This window comes from Euprymna scolopes, chromosome 7 (genome assembly GCF_053919585.1).
Source record: "Euprymna scolopes isolate OS-2025 chromosome 7, ASM5391958v1, whole genome shotgun sequence".
NCBI classification, from domain to species: domain Eukaryota; kingdom Metazoa; phylum Mollusca; class Cephalopoda; order Sepiida; family Sepiolidae; genus Euprymna; species Euprymna scolopes.
In genome coordinates, this window is record NC_136488.1 from 36,502,399 (window position 1) to 36,522,932 (window position 20,534).

The 20,534-nt window shown below is 36.9% G+C and overlaps 1 protein-coding gene across 1 annotated transcript in view; it reads right to left on the minus strand.

Annotated features, from left to right (window-relative positions):
• Nucleotides 1-11,123: 11,123 nt before the first annotated feature.
• LOC145279677 (uncharacterized) overlaps nt 11,124-20,534 on the minus strand; it is a 48,443-nt gene continuing 39,032 nt past the window's right edge. Inside the window, exon 2 of the mRNA XM_080130943.1 lies at nt 11,124-20,408. Within this exon, the coding sequence (XP_079987069.1) occupies nt 11,271-20,336 (9,066 nt within the window). The 5' untranslated portion in view covers nt 20,337-20,408 and the 3' untranslated portion in view covers nt 11,124-11,270. The remainder of the gene's footprint in view (nt 20,409-20,534) is intronic.

The following is a 20,534-nucleotide window of genomic DNA, read 5'->3' on the forward strand; positions in this document are numbered from 1 at the left end:
GATAGTCTCTATGCAGAAGCCAACAAACTCCCATTATCAATTCAACGCAACAAACTAGCTTTACAATATTTAACCAAAATTCTCTCTTGTCCAGACAATATTGCCTATGACTGTATTGCAGAGCCACTAGATTGCTTTCTCTCTCTATGATAGGAAAAAATCACAACCAACAAATCCAGCCCATAACTGCATCTTCAATCCAAAATAACAAAACCTATTTGACCAAAAAGTAAATGCTATACAACCTTTTCGTCTCCATATGAAGTGGAAGACACAGATATCACAATCACCAACATCCATGATGTCAACCAACTTAGTCTTCCATCCTGGCTACTAAAACAGCTTAAAATTATCCTTGAACTAAACATGCTCCCAAAAAATCAAACTCATCCACTAATCTATCAAGAAAAACTCCTTAACATTCAAGAAAAATACCCAAACCATCAGCATATCTACACAGATGGTTCCAAAGACAGCAACAGAACTGGATGCGGAGTAGTATCCAATAGCATTACTTTACAAAAGCAACTACCAGACTATGCTTCCATTTTTAGTGCCGAAGCCACAACTATAAACATTACTGACCTCACCTACAAGAAATTTATAATTTTTTTAGACTCCCTATCAGTACTCGAATCCTTAAAGAACCAAAACTTAAATAACCCACTACTCCTCAACCTATTACAAAGAATACATACTCTTTTACAAAACAAAAGTATCAAATTCTGCTGGATCCCCCAGTTATTTTGGAATTCAGGGCAGTGAAAAGGCCGACATAGCTGCCAAAAACCACTAAAACGCAATATAAAAATTCCACACTCAAACTACAAACAATTAATTAATAATCTCATTATAAAGAAATGGTAAGAGCAATGAAATAACTGTCAAAATAACAAACTTTTCAAAATCAAACCCACAATAGAAGAATGGTTACCAGATTTCAGAAAATCATGCAGGGAGAAAGTGGTTTTGTCCCACATTCGCATAGGACACACATACATAACCCACTCCTTCCTGCTACCAAAATGTTTGGCATGCCAAGAACCTTTTACAGTAAAACACTTTCGCGCATATCCAGCAAAATTATTACAATGTCAACAATCTGAAAGAACTATTTAAAAATATAAATTCTAATGACACTAACATTTTTGAAAAAAGTAAATTTATATAAAATAATATAATTTTAATCAATCCAACTTTACCCCCTCCCCCCAAACTCACATTACCTAATGATTCAAAAAAAGACTGACTTGTTTTACTGAATAAGTTAAAATATCTAACCCATGACAAAAAAAATTTAAATCACGGAACTCAGCATTAAATAACCAAAAAAGAAAGTTGCTCTGCCGTAAAACCAATTATGTAGAAGATCAGAATGCCACAGTCGGACGTGTTCGAAATGTCAAGTGTAATGGCCCTAGCCTCTTCTGAATTATCCATAAACCAACAGATCCATTTAGTTACAACAGTTAAAAGATTAGCAGTTCAATGAAAACCATAGAAGCCATACTGAACATCACTAAAGAGGCCCAGATTTTCCAGAAAATCAACAAGTTTGTAGTTCACTAATCTTTCAAAAACTTTGCTAATAGCAGAGAGAAAACTAACAGGATGATACTTAGTTGGGGCAGACTGATCACCAGCAATTTTAAAGATAGGAACAATAAAGGGGGAAACATAATTTTGATAAACAGAGATTGAATAATTTACAGAGGATAGAAGAAAGTTCAAGGTTGAATAATTTACAGAGGATAGAAGAAAGTTCAAGATTGAATAATTTACAGAGGAAAGAAGAAAGTTCAAGATTGAATAATTTACAGAGGATAGAAGAAAGTTCAAGATTGAATAATTTACAGAGGATAAAAGAAAGTTCAAGATTGAATAATTTACAGAGGATAAAAGAAAGTTCAAGGTTGAATAATTTACAGAGGATAGAAGAAAGTTCAAGATTGAATAATTTACAGAGGATAAAAGAAAGTTCAAGGTTGAATAATTTACAGAGGATAGAAGAAAGTTCAAGGTTGAATAATTTACAGAGGATAGAAGAAAGTTCAAGATTGAATAATTTACAGAGGAAAGAAGAAAGTTCAAGATTGAATAATTTACAGAGGATAAAAGAAAGTTCAAGGTTGAATAATTTACAGAGGATAAAAGAAAGTTCAAGATTGAATAATTTACAGAGGATAGAAGAAAGTTCAAGATTGAATAATTTACAGAGGATAAAAGAAAGTTCAAGGTTGAATAATTTACAGAGGATAGAAGAAAGTTCAAGATTGAATAATTTACAGAGGATAGAAGAAAGTTCAAGATTGAATAATTTACAGAGGAAAGAAGAAAGTTCAAGATTGAATAATTTACAGAGGATAGAAGAAAGTTCAAGATTGAATAATTTACAGAGGATAAAAGAAAGTTCAAGATTGAATAATTTACAGAGGATAAAAGAAAGTTCAAGGTTGAATAATTTACAGAGGATAGAAGAAAGTTCAAGATTGAATAATTTACAGAGGATAAAAGAAAGTTCAAGGTTGAATAATTTACAGAGGATAAAAGAAAGTTCAAGATTGAATAATTTACAGAGGATAGAAGAAAGTTCAAGATTGAATAATTTACAGAGGATAAAAGAAAGTTCAAGGTTGAATAATTTACAGAGGATAGAAGAAAGTTCAAGATTGAATAATTTACAGAGGATAAAAGAAAGTTCAAGAGCACAGTGTTTGAGAATGACAACAGGAATTGAATCAGGGGCATAAATATTAGACTGGTTAAAATCAGAAAAAACCTAGCAACCATATTTGTAGCGATAATTATAGAATTGAAGAGACATCAGTTTTCAAAGTAAAATCAGGATAAACAACTCTAGATTCATCAAATAGAATAATTGTCAGCAAAAAGACGAGCAAAGAGATCAGCATTATCTGTGGAAGACCATTAAAAAGAGGAGGAGGAGCAGACGTGCCACTATTAACCACACTATTATAGATTCTTCAAAAATCATGAGAACTAACCTTTTGAGATGAAATAGTCACAAATCCTTTGAGAGTAGTTAGACTTAGCCACAGAAATTGCTCTTTTACAGGCATTGCTAGCTCTTCTGTAGAATTGTCTTGATTGATGCTTCTGTTCAGTCTCGCAGATGATGTAAGGGTAACTGTGTATGAGGCAAAAATTTTACAATCCCCAACCACATCTCTCTTGAATTGGCACTGCTTGGGTCTAGTAACAAAGAGAGGCTCAAGACTGACTGAAAACAATGCTGATATAAGCGGACAGCACATGCACCACCTGGAATTCCTAAATGGTCACTTATTTTTATATTGACCAGGCTCAAAGTTGCTTAACTTCAGTGATCTGACGGGAACCAGCATATCAACATGATTATGCTGTATGTATATATATATATAGAATTGTCTAGAAGTCTCAGGATCATCCCTATGCTAGTGATTTAAGTAATGATTATGAATAAGCAATGAGAGAAACACAAACATGAAAAGCAAAGGAGAATACGGCTTGGATTGAAACTTACGATGAGGAATAAACGTGTCAATTCCAATAAATCAGTTAGCAACCTCCATTGCAGTATCATTTGGAGACATATCAAAGATATGAGCCATGGAACGTCACACAGGAAACTGCAACGCTTATCCCAGTTAACCCTACAGAAGTTAAAAATCTTCCTATGGAAAGTACTTGATCAATTTACGTAATTTTTGGCATATGATCTTTTCATTCCATCACAGGTATGTACATCAAAGATTTTTCTGTTTTTTTTTTAACATGGGGGAATTCTGGACAACCACCAAATTTTTATTTTAAGGTGATTATGTATTTTTTAAATAAATTGTGGCAAAGTATGTTAGTTTATTTCAAATAACACGGTACAACAATAACAAATGGAAAATGGTTAATAAGAATCAAAGTTTGATTTGTCAGCTTAAATGCTAATTAGGTCAAACTTTTAAAATCTAGCGAAGATATTTTTTCTATATCACTTGAAAAAGGGATAAATGGTAGATTTTGACTTTATAGATAGACTAGACTTATTGGAGATGAACACAGAGTAAGAGGGTTAAAAACAAATAATTAATTATTAAACATAAGATTGGTTTTTAATGCGAAGAAAATCCAATTCCTCAAATAAGAGATACTAAACGAAGGCGAAAATCTATTTTCAAATCTTACCTTTTTACATGCAAATTGTCAATTTTAACTTTGCTTTATTTCCTCGTTCAGTATTCAGCTTTTCTCCCGTATTTGATACTGATATTGTGCGATTCACTCGTGTGTATTTTATTCCCATTGTTTATCATATTCAACTATTTGTACGATACTGCACTTGAAGCATTACTTTTCTTTTTAAGTGGCATACAAAAACGGTCTTCTAGTGACGACGAGCGGTTCTACGCATGCGTCAGATGACGTCATGACCTGATTTACTTTAAATAGTTGAAAAACCGAACAAATTTCATGTACGTCGCGTTAGCTCAGTTGATTAGCACGTTGGTTCATTATCTAAATGTTTGGGTTCGAATCGTGGTGTGAGATGTCTTCTTCTTTTTTATTTTTCCGATTTTTTAAATTTAAACATTGAACCAGTGTTATTTAAGCTATTTTTCACGTAACGTTTGTTTTTCTGGGTTTTTTTTTACTTCGCTTATCCACCCCCGACCACACATCCAAAAAAACCCGGGTACCCACCGATTTTAATATCGAAACAGGCTTATTTAAGCCATTTTTCACGTGTTTGTTTTCTGTTTTCATCGTTCGTTTGCCTTACGTTAGTTTTTTTTGTGTTTTTTTTCCTGCTTAAGTTTTAACATTTTCTTTTTTTACTTCGCTTATAACAAACAAACCTGGTCATTGAAGTTGTCGTCATAACGCTCGACAACTTCCGGGCGCGCACCTGTCAATTTGGTTCTTACTTAAATAAATTCAAACATCTTTCACTAACTCATTCTGGCTGGCTGATTTTATTTTCAAACTTCGCCTCAGGGCTTCAGGTTCGATCCTACCAACTTTACCCTCCCTGGGTTCTTTTTTATTTAATATCACATACACCTATAAACACCCGGGCAACGCCGGGTACCCCCGCTAGTGCCCATATAAATGCAACAGTGGGCGTTACTGTTCCAAATGGTAGTAGGTGAAACTAGGAGATGAGTGGAGGGGGGGGTCTGATAAATGTACATACCAGAATCATGAAACAATTTATAACATTTATGAAGAGACTTTCTCAATTATCAACGATAATAGTTCTCAATTCTCACACAAATGTAAATTACACAAATTTTGGCTGAGGAATCTGCTCACCACGCTGTTGTGGAAATGTGTTTGAAGGAATTTAATGAATATGAGCAATCAACAGAAGAGGCAATCTTACTATCAACTTTTAAACCAGTGGTTCTACTGTAAAATCATGTAGAGAGTTATCTTTCCTTGTTTCATTGGAGGCGTACAAGTTAAAATGACGACAAATGTAGATTGTAAGATTCCTTTGTAATAAAGCATGAATCAATTTTAAGGAAAAAATTATTCTCAGTGAGTAACAGTGCCAAATCACATTCTGCTGTTGGTCAGGTAAGCTTTCTCAGAGGCTGTCTAGAATACCCCCTATATTAAATTACAAAATTATAGAAAAATCTGTGATGTGCATGCCTGTAACAGAAAGAAAATATCATATTTCAAAAATTATGTAAATTGATCAAGTAGTTTTATTTTCATGAATAAAATAATTTTTAAGTGATTAATGGGAATTTGTAAACATCAAAACAAAAATCTTGCAAGTTTGAATTATGTTGAGTTATCTCCCTGTTTTTATGAGATTGTTTTAAAGATGGTGGTCATGAGACAATCGTGGCTTGGTTAACCACAAGATTTTCCTTATTTAAAAATAAAACTACTGGATCAATTTACGTAAGTTTTGGAATACAATATTTTCTTTCCATCATAGAGACTTTTTAATTTTATTTTTGTTTTTAATATATTGGAAATTCTGAACAAGCACCACTTTCTCAAATCGTCATGTAAATCTAACCGGTCGTTTTGACATTTTGTGTTTTGCACTCCTTCAGTTGTGTTCTTTCATTTCTACAGATTGCTATGCTCTATGTCTTCAGATTTTCCATTGGTTTCACTCTAAAACTTTAGTGGTGTCCAAATCTTTTGTTTGACATATCTTAATTATGTTGTTGATTAAAACAAGACAGCATTTTCCTTTTAAATTTTCTTCTTTTTTTTTTTAATTTAATATGGAGGAGCAAAAAAGAGAGACTTTCCAACACAAATCCGTATTTTCTTTCCATCCTTTGTATAACATTGTCACAGTGTTACTTCTTTAATCTGGAAGCCACTTATGCATTTCTTTGATGTGTGATCAGGTTTGTTTCCTGCATATCATTACTTATCTGGAATCAATTGCCTTTTTGCCAAATCATAAATGGTCAAAATTTGTAATCTCTCTAAAACATCAGATACTTGTCTAGCCTTGATGGCTAGACAAGAATATTCAGTGCTTCACCAGAATTCTTCCATATTAACAAAATATCTGTATGATGTACATACCCATGACAGGAAGAAAATATACACCAGAAATCATGTAAATTGATCAAGTAGTTTTATTTTCATAAAGAAAATCGTAAGCAAATTTGAGTTTTTTCAATGTGTCCACATAAAGAATGACTTTCTAACATCTTGCAAATTTAAATTATTTGGAGTTTTTCCCTTGTTTTCGTTATGGGTAGGTACGAATATACAGGTTTTTCTTTCTTTCTTTATTTTTAATATAGGAGAGATTCTGGACAAGCACTGAATATTCAATAGTATACACAATGCACTTGCAAGTAGATTGTCAGATATTGCAAGCTTTAAAATAAAATAAAACAAATTAATTTTTTTGGCCCATTTCATTACCATTGTATTGAATATGGTGTAATTTAATCACTCGGGGCCATTCTTTTTTTTTTTTAATCAAAATCAAATTAAAAATCATAATAAAAGAAAGAAAATATGTTGAGTTATGTACATGCAGTAGTTTTTAATTGTTATACATTTACTTGAACAGTAATGAAACCACCATTTTGAAATAAGTGGAAAGCCAGGATCTCCACTATTCGACATTGTCTGTAGCCACATTGAAAATAAGAATTTTTTTTTTCATCCTTAATGATGGATTGTCAAATATGGAAAATATCAAACTCCAATTTTGAAATAAAAAATTTCAGCAGTTTTCGACACCAGATACATTTAGCAGTGTTAATGAACACGCATACATTAGAAAAGTTCCACCCCGTTTTGTGGGTCCAGTTTTTCTCTTGTTTTTGTTTTTTCAATATTTATTTTTCATGACAGTAAAAATAAAATATCCGACTATTTGAATCATATACATTAGATTTCATTATTTTCTTGTTTTCGTTATAGAATAGTTCACAAATTTGGTTGTTGTTTTTTTTGTTTTTTTCATAATTTAAATGAGATATTTACATTTCTATAAGTTTCAAAATAAACATTTTCAAGTATGTGAAAACTTCTTGAAATAATATTAGCAAAGTGATTTTATTTCCGACATTTCCTATCAGAAATAATTTTATTTAGTTGCAAATAGTCATGATTTTTTTTAAACTCATAATACAGTAAAGAAAAAAAATGAATGTTTTTTATTTTCATTCTTTTTTTTTTAAATAAATAAAGCCTGCCTGGTAAGTTAGAAAAAAAATGAAGAAAACAAAAGTAAATAAACACGTTCAGACAACAACTATCACGCTTTTGTCAATATAGCACACACACACACACACACACACACACACACACACACACACACACACACACACACAATGTTTGGTATTTCGTTTTGTTTTTTAGTGATTAAAACAAAATCATAAATTTAAATAAAAATAAGTATTTGACTAAAATAAATTTAAAATAAAATAGAAATTGTAAATTTCGATAATGCTTGATAAAATATGAAAGGAACTACTCATGTTGGAGGGATAAAGTTTGTAACTCTCTAGAACTTCATTTAATTGTTCTAAGATTTATAAAAAATAATAATAAAGTTTATTTGAAGAGTAGCACTAATTTAGCAACTGCTGATAATGATGATAGGCATTTTTTGTACATGTATAAATTTTGTATAATATATAAAGGTTAAAAAAAAGCAAAACAAAAAAGATTTTTAATCAATAAAGCTTAAACATAAGATATATCATGAGAGATGAAAGGGGGTAGGCGTCAATGAAATCGAAAATTGAAAAAAAAAGTATAAATCCTTGAAACTATTGTAATCCCAATAATTGTAAAACAATAGAAGAAATTGGAATCAGAGAGTGAATTGACACAATATCATACAAAACATGGGACTAATGAAAACAACCAAACTAATTAATAAAATCCAAGAGTATCCGGTGAAGGATTATTTATTATTCACCCCTGCAAACAAATCATACTGCAACTTGGATGTAAGGTGATATTATTAGGGATTAAGGGGCACTGAGTAGCAAAATGTCTGTTTACATTCCATTTAAATTTCTGCATGTTAGTACAATCACGGAAGAAGGAAAGAGGAAGGGAATTCCAAAGTCTAACAATTTGAGGGAAGAAATTATTAGAGTAAAGATTTTCTGGTATGTAGAAACTTCTAAAGCGAAGGGGTGGGACTTTGCCAACATCAGTTGCTAACACAGAAAGTGGCTCTAGAGGGTCTGCAAGTAAGAAATAGCTGAGGAAAGTCAGAACTATCCAGACATCGGCTGAGTACAGAGAGTAGTGGAAGGTTTATTGTCACTTAAATTCCAGAAGTAACCATAAAATATTATCAGCAAGAACATGATGGTAAACATTAGAGATGAATCCACCGAGTGCACTACAATGGTAGCGGAAAGAAAAAAGTATAAATCTTTAGGGTAAATCTCAAGTCAATGGATGAAAGTGCTGGAGTAATCAATGGAAAAAATCCATCTATGAATTTGCCCCAATGTATTAATCCTTAAGTTTTACTTTGATAAACAATGATCGAAGGTGATTGGTAATTCATTCTAACTTTCTTAATATCAATCCATTTTACAGATAAAAGAGTGGTGTATTTGAGACATTAATTTCATTGTTTTCATTTATTTTATAACTAGCAGTGTTACCTGGTGTTGCCTGGGGTCATAAAAAAACAAAATAGACTAAGTTAAAAGCTGTGTATGTGTAGGATTATAAAAAAAATTCTACTTCTCCCAATCCATCTTTCTCGTTTTCCCAATTTTTTCACACCAACCCAGCCTATTCCTCTTTATTGAAAATAATAATGTAAGTAATTCATTTCACTTAAATATAATAACATCCTAAATGGTTGACCCCCCCTTCCCCTCACAGAATCTGGCCCAGTTAATCACCAAAGAATGAAGAATTTTTTTGAAAATTTATATATTTTTCATCTAGGGCAACACTAATCAACAAGATACCAACTTTATGATGTTTGTTTTGTAATTTTTGACTTTTAGCTAGACAAACAGACACCTGTCCTTTATATGATAGATTTCATTCTCGTCCCCACTTACAACATCCACCCCCATTTCTCATGATTCTCAAATATTTTACTTGGAATTAAAAAAAAATGTATTTTTTTTTAGCTATTATTAAATTGTATAGTCCACAAATATATATATATATATATATATATATATATATATATATATATATATAGTGATTAAATGATAAAAAACTATATTCCAAAATTCATGATGTTAACCATCTTATTATTTATTCCATTAATTCAGTTGACATTTACAATTCTTGACATTATCTGTTTCGTAGCACAAAATCAATCACTTAATTATTATATCAATCAGTGAATCTATTATGCCCTTAACTCATCATTGCACTACAAAACATACTGTCAAGAATTGTAAACGTCAACTGAATTAAAGGAATAAATCGTAAGATGGTCAACATCATGAATTTTGGAATATAGTTTTTGTCATTTGTTCACTATATTGCTTTGTAATTACATTGAGCTTCTTAAATAAATATTGGTAGTTTTCATAAGAAAATATATTTCTACAGAAATTTATATATATATATATATATATAACAGTTATTTTAAATAGTTTTGTTTGAATCTTATGGGAAGTAAAATTCCAGAGCAATGTGAATCTCAACATGAAAATATTTAAATGGTTATTTCACAGCAATTGACAGATCAGTTATATCTTACTATGATTTAATGTAATTTGTTCAATCATTTTTTAATTCTACTAGAAAGATATCTTTGCTTTTGTTAGCTTCAAAACTGATATTAAACCATAGTATTAATCTGTCAATTTATTCATATATAACTTGCTTAAAGTATTTCTATAAATATAGATGATGTAAAAAATAAAAGAAAGTAATGTAAGTAAGCAGATATGACATATCTATGTGAAGGATGGAAAAAACAACAAAAAAAAAAACACAAAAGAAATAGCTTTTACATGATAGCATAAGTCTTTGATTTTGTTATCTTAAATCGAAAACAGATTTGTCATGCTTTGTTCTTTATACATACATTAGCATACATACACACATACATAATATATACATATATATAAACACACACACGGTAGAGTAAAACAGATAAACATCTGCATTTTATAAAACTTATTAAATTAAAAAATAAAATATATAAATTGGTAAAAAGTTATTTATTGGCTCTATAACGTACGTTTCACTCAATGTGACCTTTCCGGATTCTATTATGATAAATGGCGTTCATTCATTTATAAAATGAATTTCAAAAGTTAATTTTTTTTTTTTTTAAATCACTTATTTGCTCATATCATAAAGCCACTTATCATAATATTACCCCCCAAGGATGGGTTACATGATCAAAACGTTGGTTATAATTTAATGTAATTTTAACCAATGAAATGTTTATTATTTTTTATTATATATATTTATATATAGTGTAAACTAATAGGCAACATTGATTCAAACGATCTTAGTTCAGGATATGTAGTCCCTGGAAAGATTGCTCACTTTTAAGAAAATGTTTTCAGAGAAACAGAGTTATTTCCCTTTTGATTAAACCTGACCTGTTTACACACACAAAAAAAAAAAAAACAATTTGATATATTTATAAGTTTAAATGTATTGAACAAAAAAAAAAAATCAATATTTTTCAAAAGTGCTCAATACATATGTGGAGTTATTATAAGTGAAATTACATAAAGATTTATTTATATAATTTTACTTATATATATATATATATATATATATACACACACGCACACACATACACACTGTTAAATCTATTATTATAGAGATATGTGTGATGTAGTGTTCGAGGTATCTTCCACTTGGTCCTTTGTACCATTGTCATTTAACAGTTCTGCGACGGGTGGTGCGATCCCATCACCATCAACATCATCCCCGACAATGCTAGTTGTATCCATAAAATGCAGTCGTTGGTGTCGCAACCTGTTGCTGTTTTGCGTGAATGACTTGTCACAAAATTCACACTTATAAGGCGTTTCACCCGTGTGTGTGCGCATGTGCACATCGAGATGTGCCAACTGTTTAAAACTGCGCTCGCAGTGCTGACATTTGTAAGGGGTCTCACCAGTATGCACACGACGATGGACAACTAAAGACGACAAGCTTTTCAACTGCTTGTGGCAAAATTCACACTCATAAAACTGGCCAGATGCATCCACTTTGCTGCCATCTGGATGCCCGTTCTCGTCCTGCAACTGTGGCTCCACATTATTTGCGTACATCATGGACGTATTTTTAGCATAAGGGAGAGATCCGTCACCCAGACTACTTGGGTAACTGTTGTTTGATAGTGCTTCTCGCTCGTACATCTCGTGCTCTTCTTTTAAAGTTGTCAGGTAAGAGCCCATAGGTTGAAACCCAGTTCCCATTTCATCATCCGTATGTGTTAGCAAGTGCTCCTTAAGGTCGTCTTCGGTAGAGAAATCAACAGTGCACAAGTGACACTGGAGACTCTCTTCGAAAGACGTGACCCCGGCACCATCATCAGGTTGACCCTCCCCCGTTTCAGAGTTCATCAAGTGCGTACGTTCATGTCGGTTCCTGTTGCTTTTCTGAGTAAACGATCTCTCACAGAAGCGACAGTGAAACGGAGTTTCCCCAGTATGCGTCCTTAAGTGCACCTCAAGATGCGCATTCTGCTTGAAGCAACGCTCGCAAAACTTGCATTTAAACGGCATCTCTCCCGTATGGACTCTTCGATGGATCAGCATTGTCGAATGATTTTTGAAAGTCTTGTCACAAAAATCACATTCAAAGAAGCTTTTATTATACAAACCTGACTCATTGGCAGGCAAGTCTTCAGATTGGCCAGGATTGGAAGCACTAGATCCAAAATGTTCGTTATTGTAAGTGGAGCTGTTATCCATATTTTCAGCATTCTCAGAATTAAAACGATTTTTGCCATTTATTGTATTTTTAAAACACTTGTGATTATAGAAATCGTTCCTGCTATAAAACTCGTTTTGACACTGTTCACACAAATAACAGACCTCGTGAATTTCCTCAACGCCGATAGGTTTTGTATTCTTGTGTGTTTCCGAATTCTGCTGGTACGGATTCTCAGAGATGTGCATGAATATATGATCTGTGTATTCTGTCTTGTCTGTGAATTTTTGCTGGCAAACTTCACAAAAAAACGTGTGTTCATCTGAAGATGACGTCCCACCTTGGCCATTCCTCTCCATCAATGGTGCCATGGTTTCGTCTTTCTGCTCATGAGTTTGTCGATGCTTCTCGTAACGCACACGACTGCGGTACTCCTTGCCACAGATGTTACATGTGTACGGAAGGTTTTGGCTATCGGCACTAATGTCCGTGCCCCCAGCATGATTTGACCAGTCGTCAGTTGCAGTCATAGTGCAACGATGCATGTCCAGGTCAGTGGCATTAGCAAAGTAGCCATCACACAATTCACACCTGTGTTCGGGGACAGAACCTTTCACGGGCCGTGTCTTACCAGATAACTCATGCACCTGCTCGTGGCGATTGCGGTTACTCTTCTGGGTGAATGACTTTGGACAGTATTTACATAAGTAGGGTTTTTCCCCAGTATGTACTCTCAAATGGGTGTCCAGGTGCGCAACCTGCTTGAAACTTTTCGAGCAGTATGGGCACTGGTATGGGGTTTCACCCGTGTGTATCCTTCGATGGGCAAGCAAAGCCGATTGACTGCGAAACGTCCGAGGGCAAAAACCACAAGCAAAGTCGCCATATTTAGAATTTGTAGGTTCCTTCTTCCCAGACGGAGCCATCTCATCCGTATTGGCAGAATTTTCTTCATGCGAGCTCTCTTCACGATCCTCAGCAGATTGGAATTTGACAGGATTGGTTTCAACTTCGGAAAAGTCTTTCTGTGGACTAGTTTCTTCTTCCTTAATCCGTTTATTCGGAATAGGAAAGTCTGAGTAGGATGCCACATCTGCAGGCGGATCGTCGGAAGCTTTTTCAAATCCATCATCTCTCGATCCTGGCGACTCTTTTTTTTCATCAACTGATTTTATTTTGTCTCCAGATGATAGCTGCGGATCATTATCAGGAGATGGCAGCAATGACTGAACATCACCGCTACCATCATCATCAGCAACGTAAGAATGATCTATACAGACATGACTATCGAAATTGTGTTTTGTGTCAAACCCCTGATGGCAGATTCCACACCCATAGGCAGCCGTGTCACTGTTAGGGTCAGAGTTAAAAATGGCCGCCCCCTCTTGTCCGGATGTGACATTGGTGAAATGGGTCTTCTGGTGCCGTAGCCGGTTGCAATTCTGTGTGAAGCGTTTGTCACAGAACGCACATTGGAATGGAGTCTCACCTGTATGGGTACGCATGTGGACATCCAAGTGCGCGTTTTGCTTGAAGCTTTTGTGGCAGTATGGGCACTTGAAGGGAGTCTCGCCTGTATGCACACGACGGTGCACAGATAAGCCGCTAGCATTCATGAAAGTCTTGTCACAATACTCACAAATTAAAGGGAAAGTATCTGTTTTGTTGTTGCTGTTCTTGTCGACTACAGGCGTGTGATTTACAGACTTTTGGTGATACTTCAAAGCGTCGGCATTGCTAAAACTAAGATTACAAACGTTACAAGTAACTCTTTTACCCACATCATCAGCAGCAGTCATTTTTCTATTAATGTTCCTTGTTAATCGACTGAGACTCCTCGTCTGACGCCGATCACCCAGATCGTTCATGAGCAGATCTTCTGCTATTTCTGTCTTAATGCATTCAGGTGATGGTTGTCTTTCAATTTTAAAGTAAGAACGCGACCCTTTCGGACGACCTCTTTTCCGTCGTTGTTTTTGTACAGTTTTATTGCCCTCCTCCTTCTCCTCCCTCCTACCACCAGCGTTATTGTTATCAACATTATCATTCTTATCAGGACCAACATCATCATCACCTTCATCATCAGCATCATTAACAGCAGCAGAATTATCGACGATATTAGGAATTTTAATTCCAGAATCAGTCTCTTGATTTTCAACAACTTCTGAAGAATCGGCCTCATTGTTTTCATCGTCTTGATGAAGACGATTAAATTCCGTAGCACCTAAGCTGATGGCATCCATAAAATGGGTACGCTGGTGCCGGTTGCGGTTGCCGGCCTGGGTGAAGCATTTATCGCAGAATTCACATTTATATGGTGCTTCGTCTGTATGCGTTCTCATGTGATTATCAAGATGAGAATTCTGCTTGAACCGTCTTTGACAGACCTGACATTGAAATGGAGCCTCTCCTGTATGAACTCTACGATGCACGGAGAGTGACGAGAAATTCTTGAAGACTTTTTGACAAAACTCGCATTGGTTGCTAGTGGTATCCACCTGGCCACCATCAAGGTAGACATTCTCACCTTCTGCAGGTGTCATCGTTGGAAATTTACCCGAAGCTCCCGGGGTGACTAAGTTAGCTGCTCCACATTGAGGTTCATGGTCACAAAGATCTGCTTGGTTCAAAAATTCAATCTTGCAATGTCGACAGGCATACGGCAGTTGGAGAGCAAGATTTTCCACGGGACTCTTTTCAGTTGGTAGCGGAAACTTAGACGATTTATAATGTTTCCTGTCAGGTGGGTTGAGGGGGGTGTCTATACAGGCTTCTTGACAACAATCGTACTTCTGCAGTTGCATTTTTTGGGGTGGCCGGACCGATTTTTCATCAAAATTACTGTGAGTATTGTTCACATCTTGAGGGCTGTCCGTTTTGATCAGATGACTCGTATTGCAATGATTAGGTTTAGAATATGGACAGACGTCGAGTTTAACACGCGACTCTTTGCAACATATATCACAATCAGAGACAGAATCAGTAATAGCAGAGCATTCTGTCCGATTATTACTGAACGAACCTCGACACTGAGCTTCACAGGTTTGGCAGGGGCTATCCATCGAGTCCATATTAGAATCAACTGGCATCGTACTAGTGCCACTTCTCTGATTTATAACATCCCCATGATGTATTTTTTCATGTCTTATCATGTTGTTTTTCTGGGTGAAGCGCTTATCACAAAACTGACACTTAAAAGGTGTCTCCCCCGTGTGTACTCTCATGTGGACCTCTAGATGTGCCGTCTGTTTAAACGCCCGATGACAAAACTCGCACTTGTAAGGCGCCTCCCCTGTATGAACACGCATGTGAGTCAGCAAGGCTGATGTGCTACTGAATGCTTTATGGCACACCTCACACTTGTTTCCAGTCATTTTATGGTTCGCATTACTGCAATTTCCTCCCTCCTTTTTGGCATCAAGCATAGGTACATCAGAATGTTTTGAAGTAGGAGTTTGATGCTGAGAGTACGATCCTCCTCTCTCGCCACTATATGGATTATCCATGTGAGTCAACCGATGCTGGCATAACTCTTCCTCACCAAAGAACTTTTGCGAGCATATTTCACATTGGTGCGAATCCGATCTGTAACTAGAATATTTCTGGTTGTCTCTGCAAGCCGTGGCAGCTTGATGTTGGAAACGAGAGTGATCATTTCTAACGTTGGGGCTCACGTGCCGTTGGCGATTGTTACTGTGGCATTTTTCGTCACACTGGTTGCAACCATAGCTTTCACTAACAGTCATGTCATCATCGTTATCAAATAGATCATCGTCAATTTCAACATAGCTCTTAACAGGACCTCGCCTTCGTCCTCTTCGCACTGGCGAACTTGGTTTGGGTGTAGTTTCGTATATCTTCGGAATGTCATGGCAGCTGCGGTGGTCATTGAAATCGTCCTGATTGGTAAACTCTGAAGGACAGACATCACACCTGTACTGATCTCCTCCTCCTCCTCCATTAACGTTGCTTTTGTTGTGGACATCTACGTGATGATCGTGCTGGTTATGATTGCAAGTCTGAGTATATCGCTTGTCACAATATTCACATTTACATTGAGTCTCCCTGGTGTTTGTGCGGGGATGCACATCAAGATGTGCATTCTGCTTGAAGCATCTCTGGCAGTAGTCGCACTGACAGGGAGTTTCACCTGCACCCGTGTGGGTCCTCCGATGAACCGACAGTGCAGATGTGCTGCGGAAAGTCTTCGGGCAGAAGTTGCACATATGTTCATCTCCATCTCCAATCTGGGAGGAAGAAGATGAATTTCCATGATGTGGTGGCATTGGGGGAGGCCCAGAGTTGTTTTGACCATTGCAATAGTTACCACCCATTTCACAGTATGAAGTTTCTTCTGGTCTCATGTAACCGGATTCATTTCTTTCTTGGTAGGAAACATCTGGGGGTGGCATAGGTCCACTCATTGGTGGCATACCACCATCTTGGTATCCACTACCATGGTGCGAATAACCTCGCTCGGAGCAATATCTTTTTGGTTCCGGTTGGTAATTATAAGAGTCTGCATTATCCAAGTATTGAGAACGGTTGTTGTTTGAACTATTCCTAAGATTGTCACCCAACGGATACATCTCTTGGGAATGATGTGAGTCTTGGTGGTACCGGAGATCAGAGACATTGGAGAAATAAGAGCCACAAAGATCACATTTATACACTCCACCTTCTCCACCTGTTCCTCCCCGGGACTCGTTTGGATTACTGTCTGTACTATCATACTTTCTTTTATTGTTATGAGGCCTTCTTGAATCCTCGGAAAGACGCGGTATATCATGGCAGCTACGATGATCAGTGTAATCCTCATGGTTTGTGAATACGGAGCTGCAGAGGTCGCACTTGTAACCCTCGGCTTCTGTGTTCCGATCTTCAGACCCAGTTTCTTTGCCGTCTGCATTTTCCACAGGGAAATTGATGTCCGAGTTCTGTAAGCTGACAGCGTCGACAAAGTGCGTCCGCTGATGTCGATCCCGGTTGCTTTTCTGGGTGAAACGCTTGTCGCAAAACTCGCACTTGAATGGCGTCTCGCCAGTGTGGGTACGCATGTGCACCTCCAGATGTGCGTTTTGCTTAAATGCACGACTGCAGAACGTGCACTGGAACGGCGTCTCACCCGTATGCACCCGTCGGTGGATTGTCAATGAGGACACACTCTTGAAATTCTTCTGGCAAAATTCACAATTCATGTTGACCACTGGTTCGCGGTTCGAACAGTAACCACCGTACGCCTCATGGCCGCTTGATTGGGCTTCGTTAACATGAGTACTACTATCACCGCTATCAGTACAACTTACACCACCACCATTTATACCACTACCATTAGATACACCACCACTCATACCATTACTGTTCATAGGATAGAAATTGGTGTTCTGATGGTGTACATAATTATTGTTGTTGCCTACAGGTCCACTGCTTGTCATCTCAGATGGCGCTCCCGAATGGGGCGGCATGTTTGTATACTCCATAGGTCTACTCTGACCATGTTTCATGTTATTTAGTTCCATCATTGGCTTTTGCTGACCAAATTGCATATTATCTGAATTGTTTGGAATGACAGTATTTTTATTATTGTTGTTGTGCACCATAGCTATATGACTATCCAGGCTCGCCTGGCATGAAAAGTTTCCATTGCAAGCACTGCACTGATAAAGGTGTGTTAGACCATGAGTCAACGTCGATTGCTTTGAGTTGTCAGGCATGGTGCCATAATTCCCGGATGACGACTGATGAGACAACATGTGATTAACAAAACTGTTCCGATCAGCAAATAAACAACCACAAAGTTCACATTTCAGATTAGTTGCAAATGGATTCTCATTGTTTTCTGGAGCATTCATAGAACCTTGGTTCATTGAATTTGGACTCTGGATACCAGAAGCCCCTTCACCAAGGAAATGGCTTCTTTGATGCCGATTCTTGTTGCTATTCTGGGTAAACTTTTTGTCGCAATAAAGACATTGGTAGGGCATTTCACCTGTGTGTGTCCTTAGGTGGACATCAAGGTGTGGAGCCTGCTTGAAACCTTTGTCGCAAAAGTCACATTTATATGGCGTCTCGCCCGTGTGGACACGACGGTGAACCTGTAGGGAAGAGTTACTTCCAAACTCTTTATGGCAATATTCACAAGTGAAGACGCCCTTCTGACACTGGGCATGCTGCAGCATCTCTTGCTGGCAGGAGATTTCCTTACCACAAACCTCACATGGAGAAAGAGTGGAGGTATTAATGTTACAACAATTGGGATCGTTCTGTCTCATGGATTCTGGCATTCCTCCATTGCCGCCAGCATAATACATTTTATTTCCCATGCTGTTTGCTGGACTTACTGTATTTTGGTCTACAGCTAATCCCTTGCTTGTACTAAAAGCTACCTGAGGAGAGTCTCTCATCTGATAACCCTTGTCAGATGAAATGTTGCAATAAGTTGGCCCATACTGCCCAGTGGTCATTTGCTGGTGAGATGATTCCATATTATTCATTGTGTTGTCCATTGGGGTTGTGTTGCAGGGCAGAGAAAGATGCGAGTTTCGGTGAGCATTCAGGTCATCCTTATTGAAGAACTGTTTATGACAAATGTCGCATGATGCAAACTCAGAATCGATGTAGATGTTAGGTTGTTGGATGCAACTCTTGGCACTGTTCATTGTTGTTTCCATGGCAACTGAAGTAGATGATAATGAGGTGGAATTGCTATGATTGGAAGAAATGGAAGAGGAGGAAGGTGGTAGCGTCCCTGATGATGGATCAGCCGTGTTGTTTAGCAGGTGTAAGCGTTCGTGCCGGTTCTTGTTTCCCTTCTGAGAGAAGCACTTATCACAATATTGGCACTTGTAGGGCATTTCATGTGTGTGCACACGTAGATGGGTCTCGAGGTGAGCCCGCTGCTTGAACTTGTGACCGCAGACGTAGCAGTCAAATGAGTGTTCCTTGTTGTGACTCTGCATATGTTGTTGTAATGCAGGGTTATTGCTGTAAATTTTATGACATATGTTGCATTGATAAGTAAACTGCGAGGATCCTGTCATCTGCATCGGCTGAGAGTAATTAGCCCCCACCTGTGTTGTTGGTGTTATGGGAGGGTTTTCGTAAGAGTTCATTAATTGCTGAGGAGGTTCAGCAGGCATATTCCCAATCGGAGGTCCATCCATACAGTTTTCAACATGAGGTTTGCTTTGTACATCCGGCTCATTACTTGATTCCTGACTATTTGGGTTCAAATGCAACAACTGATGGCGATTGCGGTTATTTTTTTGTGTGAATGATTTGTCACAGTAGGCACATTTGTAGGGCATTTCCCCAGTATGTATTCGCATATGGACGTCAAGGTGTGCCGACTGGCGAAAACTCTTACCACAAAACTCACACGGAAAAGGAGTTTCCCCCGTGTGACTCCTGCGGTGGATCAAAAGAGCCGAGTTTGTTTTGAATTTTTTCTCGCAGTACTCGCAGGCAAAAACTGGAACTCCTTTCTGCTGCGAGTTGAGGCCAAGACTATAATCTCCATCCATACTGTGACTGCCGCTACCGCAATCATTTCCACCCATACCACTAACACAACCGTAGGGGCCGTTCAAGTCACTTCTAGGGACGTCAGTCTGCGGATGAAAGGTGTTGGTGTTCTGCATTAAATTTTGAGAGTGCATATCATTTTGCAAACACTTATGCTGGACGAGGTCATACTTTTCAGCAAAGACTTTATGACAGATCTCGCAGCTGTAGGCTCCAATGTCCAAGCTATGCGATAGTACATGGCTTGACAAGAATTCTGCGCTCTCAAAGGTGCGTTCGCAGACATCACAGTTAAACACTGAAGTCTTACTCCGAGTCTTCAAGTGATAGTCATTTGACCGTCCCAACTTAATCGCAGGGTCATCCTTTATGTGCGGGGCAAGGTCGTTTCCTGCTGAGTTAGCTACCAGAGCATCAGAAATGTGTAAGGACATCTCTCCATCTGGAAGAGAATATTGGACATTACCAGACATCATCCGACATTAAGATAGTCAGTTGAAAATGTCAGCATCAAGTGAAGTGAATCGCAATCAAATTCTTTGTGGAATCTGAAAAAAAAAAAGAAAAAGTAAATAAATCATCTTAAATAATAATTATTTCTAATATTTTAGAATAGAAAAATTATTTCTTTTACATGGCATTCTTGCATCTTTATTAAAGGCTTGGTCAGTAAA